The sequence below is a fragment of the Leptodactylus fuscus genome, chromosome 6, assembly GCF_031893055.1.
Source record: "Leptodactylus fuscus isolate aLepFus1 chromosome 6, aLepFus1.hap2, whole genome shotgun sequence".
Lineage (NCBI taxonomy): Eukaryota > Metazoa > Chordata > Amphibia > Anura > Leptodactylidae > Leptodactylus > Leptodactylus fuscus.
This window is the reverse complement of record NC_134270.1, coordinates 41,826,896-41,843,898: the sequence shown is the minus strand read 5'-3', so window position 1 is coordinate 41,843,898 and position 17,003 is coordinate 41,826,896. Positions and strand designations below refer to the sequence as shown.

Genomic DNA, 17,003 nt, shown 5'->3' with positions numbered 1-17,003 from the left:
AACGGCGCATCCGGTGCCTTCCCATGATTTCTGGCCACTGAGTGTACATTGTAGCTCAAAGCAGGACTTAGAAGACTATTAGGTTCCCATAGAAAAATGTCAGGAGTGTAGAGAATGTGCAAAAAATAACCAAGTTTTTCTGTCATGTACTGATATGGAAAGTTGTTCTAGAAGTCACTGGCATGCCAGGTATATTGGCATCTAGCATCATATGATTGCCTATCCAATAGTCGCAGCTTCTAGGGATTATAGGGATTTCTAGGGACTTGCAAGAGACACTTTTTCGGAAATGCGATTTGATCGATATAATGTAAATGGTTTGTTTTTGGTAAAGAGTTAATGTCACTATTTCAGGTTATTTTTTGAAGCACCGAAGAGGGAACCGGAGGACAGTCCTGAGGACAGAACATCATGGCCAACCATTTTAGCACTCAGAAAACTTACATCAATGACTTTAACTCAAAAGCTTACTTACAGACATCCTATTCAGCAGGAGGGGGTCTTCTTGTTGGAGAATGGACAGATTTTGCATTACGAAACCTGCATGAAACTTTCTCTAAAGGTAAGTAATTCCGTCATGTCAATTTATTGAAAGGTTTAGCTATGAAAACTATTGTATAAGTATTACACATAATGGGTAACCTTAAAGCTAATGCTGTCTTTGCGAACTGTCTCAATCTCTAATACACTGTCTACCAATAAGTATTTGGACCCATGTGGTAGAATAGAAAAACAACATTTATTCCTATATAATAGTTGGTAGACCCCAGCAGATGCTTCCTTACGGATGGGATCGATCGACACAATACTCCCGGATGCCTGGCGAAACTCCTGGTGTATGTGAGCCATTGGTTGGGTGTGGTCTCTCTGACCAGCACCCGTTGGTCTCTATCTCCTAGTTTCGGGGTGGGGGGTTTGTGTCTGCTGACTCGGGGCACATTCCGACAATCACCGTTTACCTTCCACTTTGTAATCACATAGGCCATTGTCGATTTTGGGTAATTCAGTTCCCTTGCTATGTCCCTTAAGGATCGATTATTTCTGTGATACCCCACAATTACCCTTTTCTCGAAATCGGACAACTCTGCACTTTGTATGGGTGTCCAAATACTTATTGGTAGACAGTATAGAAGTGCATGGATTTTGCAATACACTGCAATGCATTATCATTAGCCAGATCTATGCATCTCTATTAGTTTCTTTCCAAAATCCTTAGGGGTAGAAGCACCAGGGTAACCTCTGTCTCCCAATATGAGTGATGCTTGTGAATATAAATATTAATGGTTCTTGGCAGCACTTCACCTACTGTAAAGAGGGATGTGTTAATGAACCTATAACTATAGTAAGACAGCATACAGTACTATATTTGTTTTGTTAAATTGAGACTAAACAAGTATTGATCAACTTGTTATATTATCGATCAGGACTCAGTATCTCTACCATTATAAATGAGTCATCCTGATGTCTATGTTATCTTTTAAGGTGAAATAAGAGGAGAGACACTGCTTGATTTTGGCTCGGGAGCCTCCATTTATCAACTCCTCTCTGCTTGTGAAGTGTTTGATAAAATCATTGTCTCGGATCTCCTTGAACAAAACCGGTCTGAATTCCAGAAATGGCTGAAGAAGGATCCAGATGCTTTTGACTGGACTCACATTATCAAGTTTGTTTGTGAGCTGGAAGGAAACAGGTATTGATTCTTTTTCAAGTTTACACGAACTTAAAGGGATTTTCTGGGATAATTTAAAATTTAGATTAAAGACCAGGAGGTAAAATAATAAAAGAAATGACACTCTCTAGAAATTGGTAAACCGGTTTCTAATGAGTTTGGTGTCCAACAAAACAGAAAAGTTGGTGATTTGTTTTACATGACCCAACAAAGCTCTTGTTGTTATAAAATTTTGCGACAAATTATATATTTAAAATGGGCAAACTGCCAATTTGGATTAAAGGTGTTTTCCCATCCAGTGTGTCAGCACTGCCTGGAGCAGATCAGATAATATGCAAATGCATGCACACAATGAACTGAGGGTTATGTGTGTGTTTATATAGAGAGATAACAGACCTGGCTTTATCAGAACCTGACATAAGCTGTTGCAAGAGCATTTTAATATAGTATATGAAAAATAGTGAAACCATGTCATTTACCGGGATAAAAAGTAGCCTATGTGTTAATCCAGGTTACAAACTATCTATGTGCCAAATTTGATTTAAATCCATTCAGTCGTTTTTGTGTGATAGAGGAACAAACATCCAAACACACAAACTTCACATTTATAATATTAGCAGGATGGTCATGTATGCAATACACAGCTTTATTAAGTCCACTCAGGCTCATCGGGAGAGACCATGACTGGAAAACCCTCCTCTACGATGTCCCTATGTGCTAATAAGACTCATGAAGACAAGTTCTTATAATCTGCTGTTTTGTTCTGGTATCATGTATTTCAGATATCATTTTAGTATCATACAATAAACAACTTAATTTTCTTCTTGTATGTTTAAAGGGAGTCTTACAAAAAGAAGGCTGAGAAACTCCGCAGTAAGGTGAAAGAAGTCCTGAAATGTGATGCTCTGAAGAAAAACCCTTATGATCCGGTCATTGTGCCACCAGTTGATTGTCTCCTGTCTTGCCTTTGTCTTGAATGTGCGTGTACAGATGCCAAGTCATACTGTAATGTTCTGAAAAACTTCCAGGAATTGATAAAACCTGGAGGTCACCTTATGATTTTGGGTACACTGAATGCTTCTTACTATCATGCTGGTAAAAAGCGCTTTAATATAATGATCTCAAAACAGGAAGATCTGGAGATGTCCTTCAAAGAAGCTGGTTATCATATTGAAAAGGTTGTGTATGCGCCGCGTATTAATAAATCAAGGAAGGATATTGCTGATTTTGAGGGTAAATATTTTATTCATGCCCGTAAACCAAATATCACCAAATAATTCTGCCATAATTTCTTGAAAAAATCTGTATGCTTTGGTTTGTGACTGTATAATACATGTACATGGTTTGGATTGAGTCTGAAAAACAAAATAAAGGTGAAAATTTTTTTCAATACTTTCTTTGCTTGTCAGTATAATCAGTCATATACTTCAAATATTATAGTAATAGTATCTATTATCTTGTATAGTAGCTAAAATATCATGAAATAAATTTTTGGGTTGATTAATACCTTCCTGATATTTGCTATACTAGTACAGCGAATGCCAGGTGTTTAACTATGACGGCCGCTTGGTGTACAGCAGACACCTGGTACTAATGCCCACGATTGATGCCTGCACCAATCGTGGGCATTAACTGTTCTGGGGCTGCGGTCAAATGACTGAAATGCCATTTTCCTGGTGGCATGTAAGTGCTTCCATTTTGCCGGTGATCGCAGGCACACGAAGCAAGCTACGGGGCCGACATCACGTTGGCATGACAGCCGGGAGCCTTGTAAAGGCTCCCTGGCCTGTCTGCAATGATTTTCTTTTGCAGGCTGCTCTATGTAGCTTGCAAAAGAAATGCTGGATTATTACAATGCATTAGCATTGTAATCCATTTCATTACAGATTAGGCTCCCTGGCGTTCAAGACCCCTAGGTGTCAAATAAATGCAAAAAAATTTTTTTAAAAAAAATTAAAAAGTATTAAAAATTCAAATCACCCCCTTTTTCCTAGAACACATATAAAAGTACTTAAATACTGTGAAACACATACACATTAGGTATCCCTGTGTGCGAATCCGCTCACTCTACAAATCTGTAAAAATATTTTTCCCATAAGGTAAACGTAGCGGGAAAAGGGTCAAAATTGCCAAACCGCCGTTTTTTCACTGTTTTGACTCTGATAAAAATTTGAATGAAAAGTGATGAAAGCAATACCAATTCCCCAAAATGGTATAACTGAAAATTACACCCGGCCCCGCAAAAAAATACTCCCTACGCATTCCTGTACATGGAAGTATACAAAAGTTACGGGTGTCAGAATATGGCGACTTTCAAAATAAAATTTTTTGGGCAGTTTTGGATTTTTGTTAAGGAGTTAAAATGTAAATAAAACCATATAAATTTGGTATCCTCTGAATCATATCAAAACACAGAATACAGGAGACATGTAATTTTGGCTGCACAGTGAACGCCGTAAAAACGAAATCAGTAAGAAAATCGCATAAATGCAATTTTTCTTCAAATCCACCCCATTCTGAATTTTTTTCCAGCTTCACAGTACATTGTACAAAAAAAAAATAAAAAAAAAATGGTAGCATCATGAAGAAAAATTTGTCCTGAAAACAATAAGACTTCATATGGCTCTGATGTGGTTTGAAAGGAGGGGGGAAGGGGGTGTGTGTGTGTGTGTGTGTCAAAGATAGAAAATGAAAACTGAAAAATGCCTGCACCAGGAAGGGGTTAATATATTTATTTGTATTAATATATTGATTGTAAATATTATCAAAAACTATATTGTCCTGAAGCAGCAGATCAGCGGAGCTTCACAGGTGTAGGACCTTTGCATATCTAATATATAATAAATAGAACAAAGTGGATCCCTTTAAAACCTGATGAAATAGGATGAAGTTCTGCAAATATCATCTGCAAATATCATCTATGGTTCTCAATTTTCTAGCAGAACACAAATAGGGATCTAGGTAAATAAGAAGTCGAAATTTACAAAATTATGTATAAACTAGCTGGTACCCGCGACTTCGTCTGCGGTGATTGTAGAAGTGGGTATATACAGACGTGGGTAAGGTTTTCGTACTGTGTATGAGGTATGGGATATGAAATGTAAGTTTGTATCTTGTTTTTTCTGTAATTCAGAGAATACGTGAGACTTTTGTGTTGAAGTTAATTTGTATTTGAGCTGCTATACGGTGTTGTGAGAAACTTTACATAGTGACTTTGGGACCGAAGTATTTGAAGTTAACCCTTTCCCGCCGATGGCATTTTTTGATTTTGGTTTTTCGTTTTTGACTCCCCTCCTTCTAAACCCCATAACTTTTTTATTTCTCCGCTCTCAGAGTCATATGAGGTCTTAATTTTTCTGGGACAAATTTTTCTTCATGATGCCACCATTATTTATTCTATATAATGTACTGGGAAACAGGAAAAAAATTCAGAAAGGGGTGGATTTGAAGAAAAAAATGCATTTCTGCGACTTTCTTACGGGCTTTGGTTTTACGGCGTTCACTGTGCAACCAAATTGACATGTCCCCTGTATTCTGTGTTTTGTTACGATTCCGGGGATACTAAATTTATATGGTTTTATTTACATTTTGACCCCTTTAAAAAATCCAAAACTATGTTAAAAAATTATTTTTTGAAAAGTCGCCATATTCCGACAGCCGTAACTTTTTTATACGTCCGCGTACGGGGATGCATAAGGCGTCTTTTTTTGCGGGACCGGGTGTACTTTGTAGTTCTACCATTTTCGGGAAATATTATTGATTTGATCACTTTTTATTCAAATTTTTATCAGAATCAAAACCGTGAAAAAGCGTCGGTTTGGCACTTTTGACCATTTTTCCCGCTACGGCGTTTACCGAACAGGAAAAATATTTGTATAGCTTTGTAGAGTGGGCGATTTCGGACGCGGGGATACCTAACATGTATGTGTTTCACAGTTTTTAACTACTTTTATATGTGTTCTAGGGAAAGGGGGGTGATTTGAATTTTTAATCCTTTTTATTTGTTTTTATTTTTTTTTTACTTTTTTTTAAACTTTTTTTTTTGCATTTATTAGACCGCCTAGGGGTATTGACATGGGTGGGCGGTGTCGCGGATTGTCAGAGCGGTGGGGGTCGGCAAACATGGCTGCTCCGGAGCGTTATAGAGGGCCTCGTGGAATATCGTTAAGGTGAGGGGCAAAGTGGTAAAGTATATGTATATGTGATTGTGTGGGGTTAGGGGCGAGGCTGTATAGGGCAATATGAATTTTGTGGCTTGCTATGGTCCAAAGTGTATGAGATTGCAGAGATGGTGGTGTGAGTTTGGGTTTTGTGGGGTTCCTGGCACAAACGTATGTGCGCTATTGTGACGAAAAGTAGCCTATTGCGCAATCGGGTGTATTAACTATGTTTGTGGAAAATTTCAGCCAAATCGGTCGAGCAGGTTTTGCGTGATTGAGGAACAAACATCCGAACATCCAAACACACACAAACTCACAAACCCACAAACTTTCACATTTATAATATTAATAGGATTTAGGCTAGGTTCACTCCTGCGTTCATGTCTCCGTTCTATGGTTTCCGTCTTCTGCATGGCAGATGACGGAAACCATAGACCGGGTCCGGCCGTGCGCGGCGGTGAGCGTTTTAGGCTCTCCACCGCGAAACCGGATTTTTTAATCCGGACACAGAGTAGTGCATGTCCGACTCTGTGTCCGGATTATAAAACCCGGTTTCGCGGCGGAGAGCTCACCGCCGCTCACGGCCGGACAGTTTTCTCACCCATTCAAATGAATGGGTGAGAAAGTCTCCTGCAGGCTTCCGTCTCCTGCATCTGTTTTATGCAGGAAACGGAAACCTGCAATAAGGACAGATGAACGCAGATGTGAATGAGCCCTTAGGCTCTTAGTGAACTGAATTAGTTATCATGCACTAATAAGAAAAACACAGTTTTTCCATATAAATAATTTCCATTTAGGGCATGAATATGATAAGCTATAGCCTGTAAGGGGCGGAGCCTCAGGACTCTACTATAAATAATCCATGTCGAGGGTCACAGCTGTCATTCCTTTGATCCGCACCCATGTGTCAATGTGTTGTTTCTTCCTTGTCAGTGACTCTCCCGATGATAATCAGAGGTGAATCTGCTAACCATAATTTCAATTCCACAGACGACAAGGTGAAGTCCCCAAGTTTTTGGGACAAATCCTAGACAATGTCTGTAAAGCGCTGCAGAATATGTGGGCGCTATACAATTATGCAAAATTAATAATAATATAAATTCTGCAGCGCATTGTTCACCCATGCTGGGATGTGCTGTGTAGGTTTTTGTTTCCTCATGATATTCTAGAACAGGGGTGCCCAATACGTCGATCACGATCTACTGGTATAGCGCAAAGGACGTATAGGTCGATCGCAGGATTCACGCTGCCACAGCCCCAGCCTGCCAGTGTGCAAAGATAACTCTCAGCCTGCGCTGTGAAGAAGCAGACAGTGGGAATCCCTGGGCAGCCACAGAACGCCACTGTCTCCTGCTCTCACGATCCACCTGGCCCCACCCACGTGCCCGACCCCGCCCACAGACACGCCCGTCCCACCCACAAGCCCGCCCGGTCCCACCCACAGGCCCGCACCGCCCCCGCCCTAGTAGATCTTTTGCCTTGGTCAGCTAAGAAAGTAGCTCACATGCTGAAAAAGTGTTAGCACCCCTGTTCTAGAATATTATTAGATGATAAATTTTAGGTTTATTGTACTTTTTACTACTACAGAGATATTATTCAGTATAACAGAATTATTTCAGACCTTTGTATTGGTTTCATTGCATTCTGTAGCCTAATAAAATTTAAGTTGGTGCACCTATAGAACAGAGTCCGCATGAGGACCCGCAAAACGGAATACCGAACGCATTGGCAAGCGCCGTGCAGTAAAAGCACACAAATCCCATAGACTATAATGGGGTCCGTGTGCTTGCCGCGCGCTGGCCGCATGAATCATGCATACAGGAAAGTAGATTGTGAACTACTTTCCTGTCCGCATGATCCCTGCGGAGATCTGACGGCCAGCACATGGACCCCATTATAGTCTGTGGGGTCTGTGTGCTTTTACTGGCACACGGCTTGCAGTTGCGTTCGGTATTCCGTTCGGGGGGTCCTCATGCGATGGAATACCAATGCAGATATGAATGAGGCCTTACCCAATACTAGATGAAGCATGACTGTGCAGGGTGCAGACAGACTTCATTACAGGATATGGTAGAAAGAGCACAGGCCTAAAAAGCTAATAAAGCAACCACTCACATACAAACCGGTGAATGCCAGCATGAATGCAAAAAGATATAAAGCACACAAGGAGCACAGCACCAAGGAACAGCCTATTGGCCACATCCCTCACTATTTGGAGCTGTCCAGCACCCCTACACGTGCACCCCACCAGTGATAACCAAGAAGAAATCTATTCTATGGCACCATAATAACATGGAGTAATGGACATGGAGCTTGATAGCAATATACAACCCATTTGGCCAATCTGTTAGTAAAGATATAGCCAATGTATATACCCAGGGGTGAACCTGGCTGTTTCGCCGCCCGAGGTGAACGACAGAAAGCCGCCCTCCCCCCCGGAGGAGGGGGCGTGGTGGAGCAAAGGAAGCGGGGCTAAGCGAAGGGGTGGGGCTGCGTTTGCAGGCAGAGAGCAGGCACGGAGAGGACCTGCTCTCTGCCTGAGCGTGAGGGGAGGCTGCTGGAGCCGCGCTGCTCCTGCGGCCTCCCCAATCCACTGCTCGGTGCTAAGCCAGTTCAGGACAGCTTGTCCTGGACTGGCTTAGGTAAGCAAAAATATCGCCCTTCCTGGGGCCCTGGCATAGCGCCGCCTGAAGCGGTCGCTTCAGGTCGCCTCATGGGAGGTGCGGCGCTGGCATAGACACACAAGTCCAGTTTCTTTTAGTGCAAAACAAAGGTAGAGTTTATTTTCACTTTTAAAGGTAGTGTGGCAACAAAAGGAAACAATACAAAAATAAATCCCTGCCCGGCTAGGCTCTAACTAAACATAGAATAGGTTACCTCACCTAGGATAACAGAAATCCAAAAAGCCAGTAGAATAATTCAGGACACAGCTCCAAAAATATGACCTCTCTGTCAACTCTCCAGCCAAGCTCTGCCAAAGTGTTGCTGCTGGAGTAACTTCTTAAGTCTCCTTGATGAGGAGACTCTCTGCAGCTGAGTTGCTGCCGAAACATCCTCAAAGTGTGGACTGGAGGGGGGTGAAATGACAGGTCCCACTATCAACCTACCTGCCATTCCTAAAAATCCAGCCCAGTACTTTTACCAAAATGCTCAGCAGACGAATGTTGTCTGCTGAGAACAAACATTCCTGGAGTTTTCTCATCTCACCCACCTGAGTAGTCTGGGTGAGATGTACACCCCCTCCATTACCTGACCAGCCATCATCTTACACTATATATATATATATATATATATATATATATATATATATATATATATCCCACAGCGGCTCCTGCAGCCTATATTGTGCCTCACAGTGGCACAATAGACTGTGGGGCATAATAGAGGTTGCAGGGGGCCCACTGTGGGGCATAATAGAGGTTACAGGAGCCACAGTGGACGCTTCAAGCTCTATTATTATACTCAGGGGTCTTTTCAGACCCACGAGTATAATAATTGGAGCCCCAGGGGAGATGAGAGAACATAATAAACACTGTTATTCACCTCTCCGGGATCCGATGTTAAAGAGGACCTTTCATGGGCTGAATTCAGCACACTGTCGGCTTTTCTGATCTGTGCCCCGGGTGAAGAGCTATCGGTGCCAGCACTGTAGCTCTTCACAGTCAGAAGGGCATTCCTGACAGTCTGTCAGGAACGTCCTTCTTCCCAGCAGCGCCTATAGTGCTGTACAGTGTGAGCGGGGAGGAACGCCCCCTCCCTCTGCTCACAGTGCTCGCCCATAGATGAGTATTATCAGGAGGGGAGGTGGCGTTCCTCCCCGCTCACACAGTACAGCTCTATAGGCGCTGCTGGGAAGAAGGACGCTCCTGACAGACCGTTAGGAACGCGCTTCTGACTGTGAAGAGCTACAGTACCGGCACCGATAGCTCTTCACCCGGGGCACAGAACAGGAAAGCTGAATTCAGCGCACTGTCAGCTTTCCAGCGGTATATAAAACTGCCTTTGCCCAAACCCATGAAAGATCCTCTTTAATCCTAGCAGGCTTCGGGCCTATATGGTACTGCTAGCACAGGCTTTGGGCCTATATGGTAATATACCAGATCACGTGACGTCTGGGCATTACCATATGGGCCCGAAGCCAGCTAGAATTAACATCGGATCCCGGAGAGGTAAGTAACATTGTTTATTATGTTCCCTCACCTTCCCTGGGGCTCTGATTATTATACTCGGGGGTCTGAAAAGATACTCTAGCAGGTAGTGGCCTATTATAAAACAAAAAAAAATGTTATTATACTTACTGATTGCGCTGCTGCTGCTCCCGCTGGCTCAGTGATCCTCTTCTCTCGGCAGAAGTCAGACGTCAGATGTCTTCGTATCAGCGTAGGGGCTGGTGCCCCCCTCCCATGCGCTGCCTGAGGCGAGCGCCTCACCTCGCCTCATTAGAGGTGCGGTGCTGCCTATAATCAATACTTAAAATGAAAAAAATAATATACATAAAATATCAGTCTAATATGCAGAAATAAGTCCTCTACATGCATAGAAAGTTAATAAATATGTAAATGGAGAGATACAGATCAATGTATGAACATAGCCAGGGGCTGTGTACAGAATATATTCAGCTCACCCTAGTATCTTGATGCTCCCGGGAAGCTCGAACAATGGAAACTCCAGCCATCAGAATAAGTAACAACGTTGAAGAAGTCCAGCATCAACCAAGGAGTGTAAATAAAAATTAAACTTTATTCTTCCATTAAAAAGCAGATCATATCACAGCCGTAAGTTCATGATGTTAAGAAGCCTACGCGTTTCAGTACTAGTGTTCCTTCCTCATGGCGCATCCATCCCATACTGACTGCGGTTTTTAACATATGTGCCAAATTGAAAAATCCCTCCCATAAAATTAACCCATAAAGGTAAAAACCAGTACACATCAGGGACTTGACCTCCAGCCAGAAAGGATGGATCCCTGGACAGTCCCAAAAAATATGATACAGGGTACCCACTCCTGCCCGGCAACGCCAACACTGGGAAGAAATGTTAGGATTAAGGGAGTGGAGCAAGGCTGGGGTATGGTACCAGTGCATAAGTAGCTTGTGCTGGGTCTCCCGGAACGTAACACAGGTGGAGGATTTAGCTGCACGGGACCAGATAATTTGCCATTGGTTCAGGGAGATCTGCCTGTTCAAGGCCCCAGACCACTTCTCCATATATTTATGCGATATGGGGCCCTTACGTCCAGAGGAGGAGAGGATACCATAAATACCAGAGATAAGGCCTGCAGTAGAGGTGCCCGCACGACACAGTTTTTCAAAGACAGTCGGTGGGGACACCTTGAGAGAGCCGTACTGGGTAAAAACAAAATGGACAATCTGCTGGTAATGCAACCATTCAGTGGCGGGTAGATGCCGTTCTGACACAAAATACTCAAAGGGCCTCAGCACCAACGTCAGCGGGTGGACCACTCTTTAACAACAAATGAACATGATCAATTGGACCTGTCAAAAAAAAAAAAAATGCATAAAAAAAATACATTGCTGAGTCATCAATAAATATAAGAGATATCAGATGGAATGTTGAGTCCCTTGGGGTATCTAGAATTAAGTTGCATAATCCAATAGGCTTCTCTAAGAAGCAGCTTCTTTCTCCAATTCCCCCCTCTAATTGGCTTGGGAACCTGTTCAACTACGTAGAAAACCAGAGTGTCAGTATTTCCTTGATGTGTCTCAAAGAAATGTCTTGAGACACTTGATGTGTTTGTAAGATCCTTTGCACTATTGGAAATATGCTCCGAAATTCTAGTTTTTACGTTTCGAATAGTACAACCTATGTACAACAAATCACAACTAGTGCATTCAATGGCATATACCACATGATAGCTATTGCAATTAACAAACGCATTGATGGAATAAGTTCGTGTATGATTAGTGTCAGAGAACACTCTGGTTTTCTTAGTGTATTTGCACATCGTACAACGTTTTAACCCACAAGAAAAAAATCCCTTTATATCAAGCCAGGTTTTAGAAATAGATGAATTTTCTTTAACGAAAAGACTAGGAAACAAAATGTCTCCAATAGTACGTCCTCTCTTCGCAATACAGTGAACTCCATTACCCAGAATTTTATTGGTTATCGGATCCTGCAACAGTATGGGCAAATTCTTAAAGAAATTTTTTTTTTATGTCAGAAAATTGATTACTGAATGTTGTGGAGAAAACCACCCCTCCAGCAAACTTTGAACCTCTTGACATCTTTTTCTCTCTAGGTTCTTGAAGGAAAGATTCCTGTGGAATGGCACTAACAATATTATCTGCTCTATCCAGAGACCATCTTGGATAGCCTCTAGTACGTAGTCTATCTAAAGTTATTTTTTTCTGTGAATTAAAAATCAAATCTGATGAACAACTCCTCCGTGTTCTTATCATTTCCCCAACAGGAATTGCTTTCAGGGTATGTTTGGGGTGATGGCTGCTAGCTAGGGTTGAGCCGATCTTGACTTTTCAGGATCGATTTTAAAATCCGATTTCCAATCATTTTTCATTCGAACCAGATTTCGATCCCAATTCTGATCCCAATGCAAGTCAATGGGATTTTTTTTTATTAATCATAGATCGGATTTTAAAAGCAATCCTATTCACTATACAGCATGGAATCTAACAATTGTTAGAATCCACGCTGTGTAGTGAATCACTAAAGTAGCCAGAGGATTTTTTTTTTTAATCCTCTGGCTACTTAGTCCCCCCTGGTGTCCACTTACCTCCAGAGATGGCTGGTCCTGTGCCCCGTGCCTTCATTCTTTGCCTCGCTGCTGCTGCACGCTGCTTTTCTTCCTTCACTGCCCCCTCCCTGCCAGGTTAGGAGAGTGTGGGCGGGTTAGGAGAGTGTGGGCGGGTACTGGGAGGGGAGAAGTCACGTCTCCCCGCCCTGTACCCACCCACACTCTAAGCCACAAGCCCCGCCTACCTAACCTGGGAGGCGGGGCAGCGAGGCAAGAAGAAGGAGGGCACCGGAGCAGCCATCTCTAGAGGTAAGTAGCTGCTAGAGATTTAGTTTAGTCTTCCATTCCAATGAATGGAGGCAGCCAGCACGCAGGGGGTTAAGGCTGTGTGCCGACTGCTTCCATGCATTCCTATGGAACTGCAGCGGAGCCTTCACACTGAATATACAGCGTATACTCAGTGTGAAGGCTAAGCAAAGCATTGTGGGAAAAATGATCGTGTTCGGAATTCTGATGGTGATCGTGAAATTTTCTTGATCGCCGATCGGAATCTGATCTTTTCCAAACACGATCGCTCAACCTTACTGCTAGCTAATAATAGGGTATTGCCCGCAGTGTGTTTCCTATAAATACTAGTATGAATTGTGCCAGATTACAAAGAAATATCCAAAAAAGAAATTTCATTGAGATGATGGCAAAAAGTGAATTTAAGACCCACACTGTTGGAATTGAGATAAAGCATGAAATCTGGTACGGACGCTACACATCCGCTCCAGATGATGAGAACATCATCTATGTAGCGCCCGTACCAGAATATAGAGTCACAAAAGGGGTTGTTAGATGAGTAAATACACAGCTCCTCCCACCAAACTAATGTCAGATTAGCTATAGAAGGCGAAAAGGGGGCTCCCATAGGGGCTCCCTTGATTTGAAGATAGAATGTTTCATTGAAAAGAAAAAAATTATGGGTGAGAAGAAACTGTGCAACTTCCAACAAATATTCACACGTAATGTCAGAGAACTGACTATACAGTATTTAGACAAATGAAAAGATAAAGCGTGTAACGCTGTTGAGTGAGGAATATTGGAGTACAACGCTTGAATGTCGCATGAAAGCCAAGAAAAATACTCCTTCCATGCGACATTCTGAAAAACACCAAGCAACATCTTAGAATCACGGAACAATAGCCAGGGGCTGTCCGTACTACTCATAACTGATCTATATCTCAATTTGAACATGTAGCTGTGAAACCACAGAACAAATTAGTGTCATCCAGATTGATGAAAGGCAATACATCAGGGTTTGGCATCATTGGCAATTCCAAGCCCCAGCCTAACGAAGACACTAAACTTCCATAGAATCTTCACACTGTTAATAATTCTGGAGCATGTGGTACTAGTGAGAGCGAAGGATTGACAGATGTGGGAAACAGTGTCCCTGTGTCCCCATTATAGCTAAAAGCAATATTATACAGAAAACACCAGCAGAAAATGCAATGGTGGCTGTTCAGGAGGTGAGTGGTAGTCATAGACTCTACACGCTAATGCCCGCTATCAGTTCCCTCAAATTTTTACAGGTTATGGGTTCTAGATTTTAAGGACACATTGATCCAAGGTTTTATACTGACTGCCAGATTGGAGTGGGGAAGGAATCTTTCCCCTTGAAATGGGGCAATTGGCATGAGCCTCATGGCCTTTTTTTTGCATTCCTCTAGATCAGGGGTGCTCACACTTTTTCAGTGTGTGAGCTACTTTTTTGCTGACCAAGGAAAAAGATCTACTAGGGCGGGCATGTGGGCGGGGCCGAGGCGTAACTATGGGCGGGACTGGGCGGGCTTGTGGGCGGAACGGGCATGTCTGTGGGTGGGGCCCGGCATGTGGGCGGGGCCGGACGGATCGATAGAGCAAGACAGCAGCGTTCTGTGGCTGCCCAGGGATCCCCGGTGTCTGCTTCTTCACAGCGCAGGCTGAGAGTCATCTACAGACACTGGCAGGCGGGGCTGCCGCAGCCCCAGCCTGCCAGTGTCCGGAGATGATTCTCAGCCTGCACTGTGAAGAAGCAGACACTGGGGATCCCTGCATCCCGTGATCGACCCATACGTCCTTTGCGATCTACCAGTAGATCGCGATCGACGTATTGGGCGCCCCTGCTCTAGATCAACACTACAGGGGATTGTAGGGTTATAGGTTGTACTCGATGGACTGATGTCTTCATCCAACCTCATCTACTATGTAACTACAGTAATTACTTAATTACTTACCGATATTTTGCAATGCATTAGAAATTGTAATGCATAGCACTAATGAACAGACCCCCGGGGGTTCATGACCCCTATGGGGGTCTATAAAGTACAATAGAAAAAAAATAAAATAAAAAATATTAAAATTTCAAATCAAACCCCCCTTTCCCTAGAACACATACAAAAGTACTTGTATACTGTGAAACACATACACATTATATATCTCTGTCTCCGAAACCACCCGGTCTACAAATCTATAAAAATATTTTTACCATACAGAGAATGTTGTGGGGAAAAAAAAAATAATCAAAAGTGAATTTTTTTTTTCTATTTCTCCTGTAATAAAAATTTGAATAAAAAGGGATCAAAGCAATACTAAAAAGTACAACTGGTCCCGCAAAAAAAAGACACCTTATGCATCCTCGTACACAACAATTTTGCAATGTTTGTATCTCGGTTAAGGGGTTAAAATGTAAATAAAACTATATATTGTGGTATTACCTCAAAAAGGGATTCTCATGATAGAAGCTATGTGATGTCCTTGTTGTCAGTGACAATATTAGGGGGAGTTCACACGGAGTTACGTGCCGCGTGATGTGGCACGTAGACGCCGCGGGACCCTTTGCGGGCCGTACACGCTCCCATTGATTTCAATGGGGGTGGGGATCGTATGCGCCGCGCTAGTTTGCGGCCGTGCATTTATTCACTGGAATACATGTATTATATACTACAAACCTCTACATGAATACATGTATTACGCACTAGTCCAGTAGATGTCAGTGCAACATAGAAATACTTAGGAGAAACTCTTGATATACCAGTGCAGTTTAAGTCTCTGTGACTCATTAAGTACAAGAACATGTTATATTCTTTATTCTTTGTATAGTTATAAGGGGTCACAGCTACAACCATGGGGACCCCCTAGCTGCAGACTTTATGCTAAGGTGGCTCTAGCATCCTTCTGTAGCAGGTTGAACGTATCAGTATGCAGGCTCCACCAGTATTTAAGGTATACCTAAACTTTCAATTTTCTGGCAGCATATAACGTAATATACAGTGCAATCCTAGGCAAAAAAGTGTTTTCATATAAATACAAAATACTTAGTCATCAGACAGAACCACCACATATAAAATACTCAAATTTATTAAAGATCATGAATGATAAAATACTTCCCCCCCCCCCAAAAAAAAAAACATGATAACAAACAAGAACATCAGAGAAAAGGGGGGACACAATGCTGTCTATTGTAAAAAAAACCCCCCAAACAAACAAAAACCCACAAAAAGCAGGTACATAGTATCACTATGATATGCACCATGATATGCACTAGTGAAAAGGAGTTGGTTATACACAGAATCAATATACTAGGTATATACAAGGGAAAGCATCATAATAAATAACCATATGAAACTCCAAAACCCTCTTTCAGGTGAAGATAAAGTGGCCTATCTATACATACCCTGTTTCCCCGAAAATAAGACAGTGTCTTATATTAAATTCTCTTCCGAAATATATGACCTGTCTTATTTTCGGGGGATGTCTTATGGAGCGGCTGGAGCAGGGGAAAATCGGCAGTCATGTCGGCGCTTCCTTAACGGAGTGCCGGCATGACTGATGGTTGTAGATGGTGCAAGAGGTGGTGGTGATGGGGGGAGGTATGCTAGTTACCTTCCCCATCTTCATAGCAGCGCTGGTGCTGCTGTTGGTCACAGTGGTGGAAGTGGTTGGTGGGGCTTAGCAGAGATTAGCGAGGCTTCTGGCGGTTGTGCCGGAGAGCCTCACTTAGTGGGCATTGCAGCCGGCTGAACGCTGTGCTCCGTGTGCACAGGAAAGCTGGCTGCCTCCTCTGCTGTGACACCACTGTTCCGGCTGCTGTGGGATGAGCTGGGAGAGTGGACTCCCCGTAGCATACAATGCTTTCCCAGCTCATCCTACAGCAGCAGGAACAGTGGTATCACAGCAGAGGCAGCAGCCGGCATATCTGTGCATACGGAGCATCGTGCACAGTGTTCTGCCGGCTGCAGTTTTTTTGGGGATGTCTTATTTTCGGGGGGTGCTTTATATTAGGCAATTTAACAAAACCTCCCCCATGCCTTACTTTTGGGGGATGTCTTATTTTAGGGGAAACAGGGTAATAATGAAACACCATACCCAGTGGTACGCGCCTCAGGGGTATTTTATGGTATGGTCTTTCATTATTATTAGAAACTCTAGTTTT

At 42.8% G+C, this 17,003-nt stretch overlaps 1 protein-coding gene across 1 annotated transcript; it reads left to right on the top strand.

Moving 5' to 3' along the window:
• The first annotated feature begins 393 nt into the window (after nucleotides 1-393).
• Nucleotides 394-2,946, top strand: LOC142209978 (indolethylamine N-methyltransferase-like). Its single transcript, XM_075279012.1, has 3 exons — nucleotides 394-562; nucleotides 1,483-1,690; nucleotides 2,508-2,946. The coding sequence occupies exons 1-3, from the start codon at nucleotides 412-414 to the stop codon at nucleotides 2,944-2,946; spliced, it is 798 nt and encodes a 265-aa protein (XP_075135113.1). The 5' UTR covers nucleotides 394-411.
• Nucleotides 2,947-17,003: the final 14,057 nt, after the last annotated feature.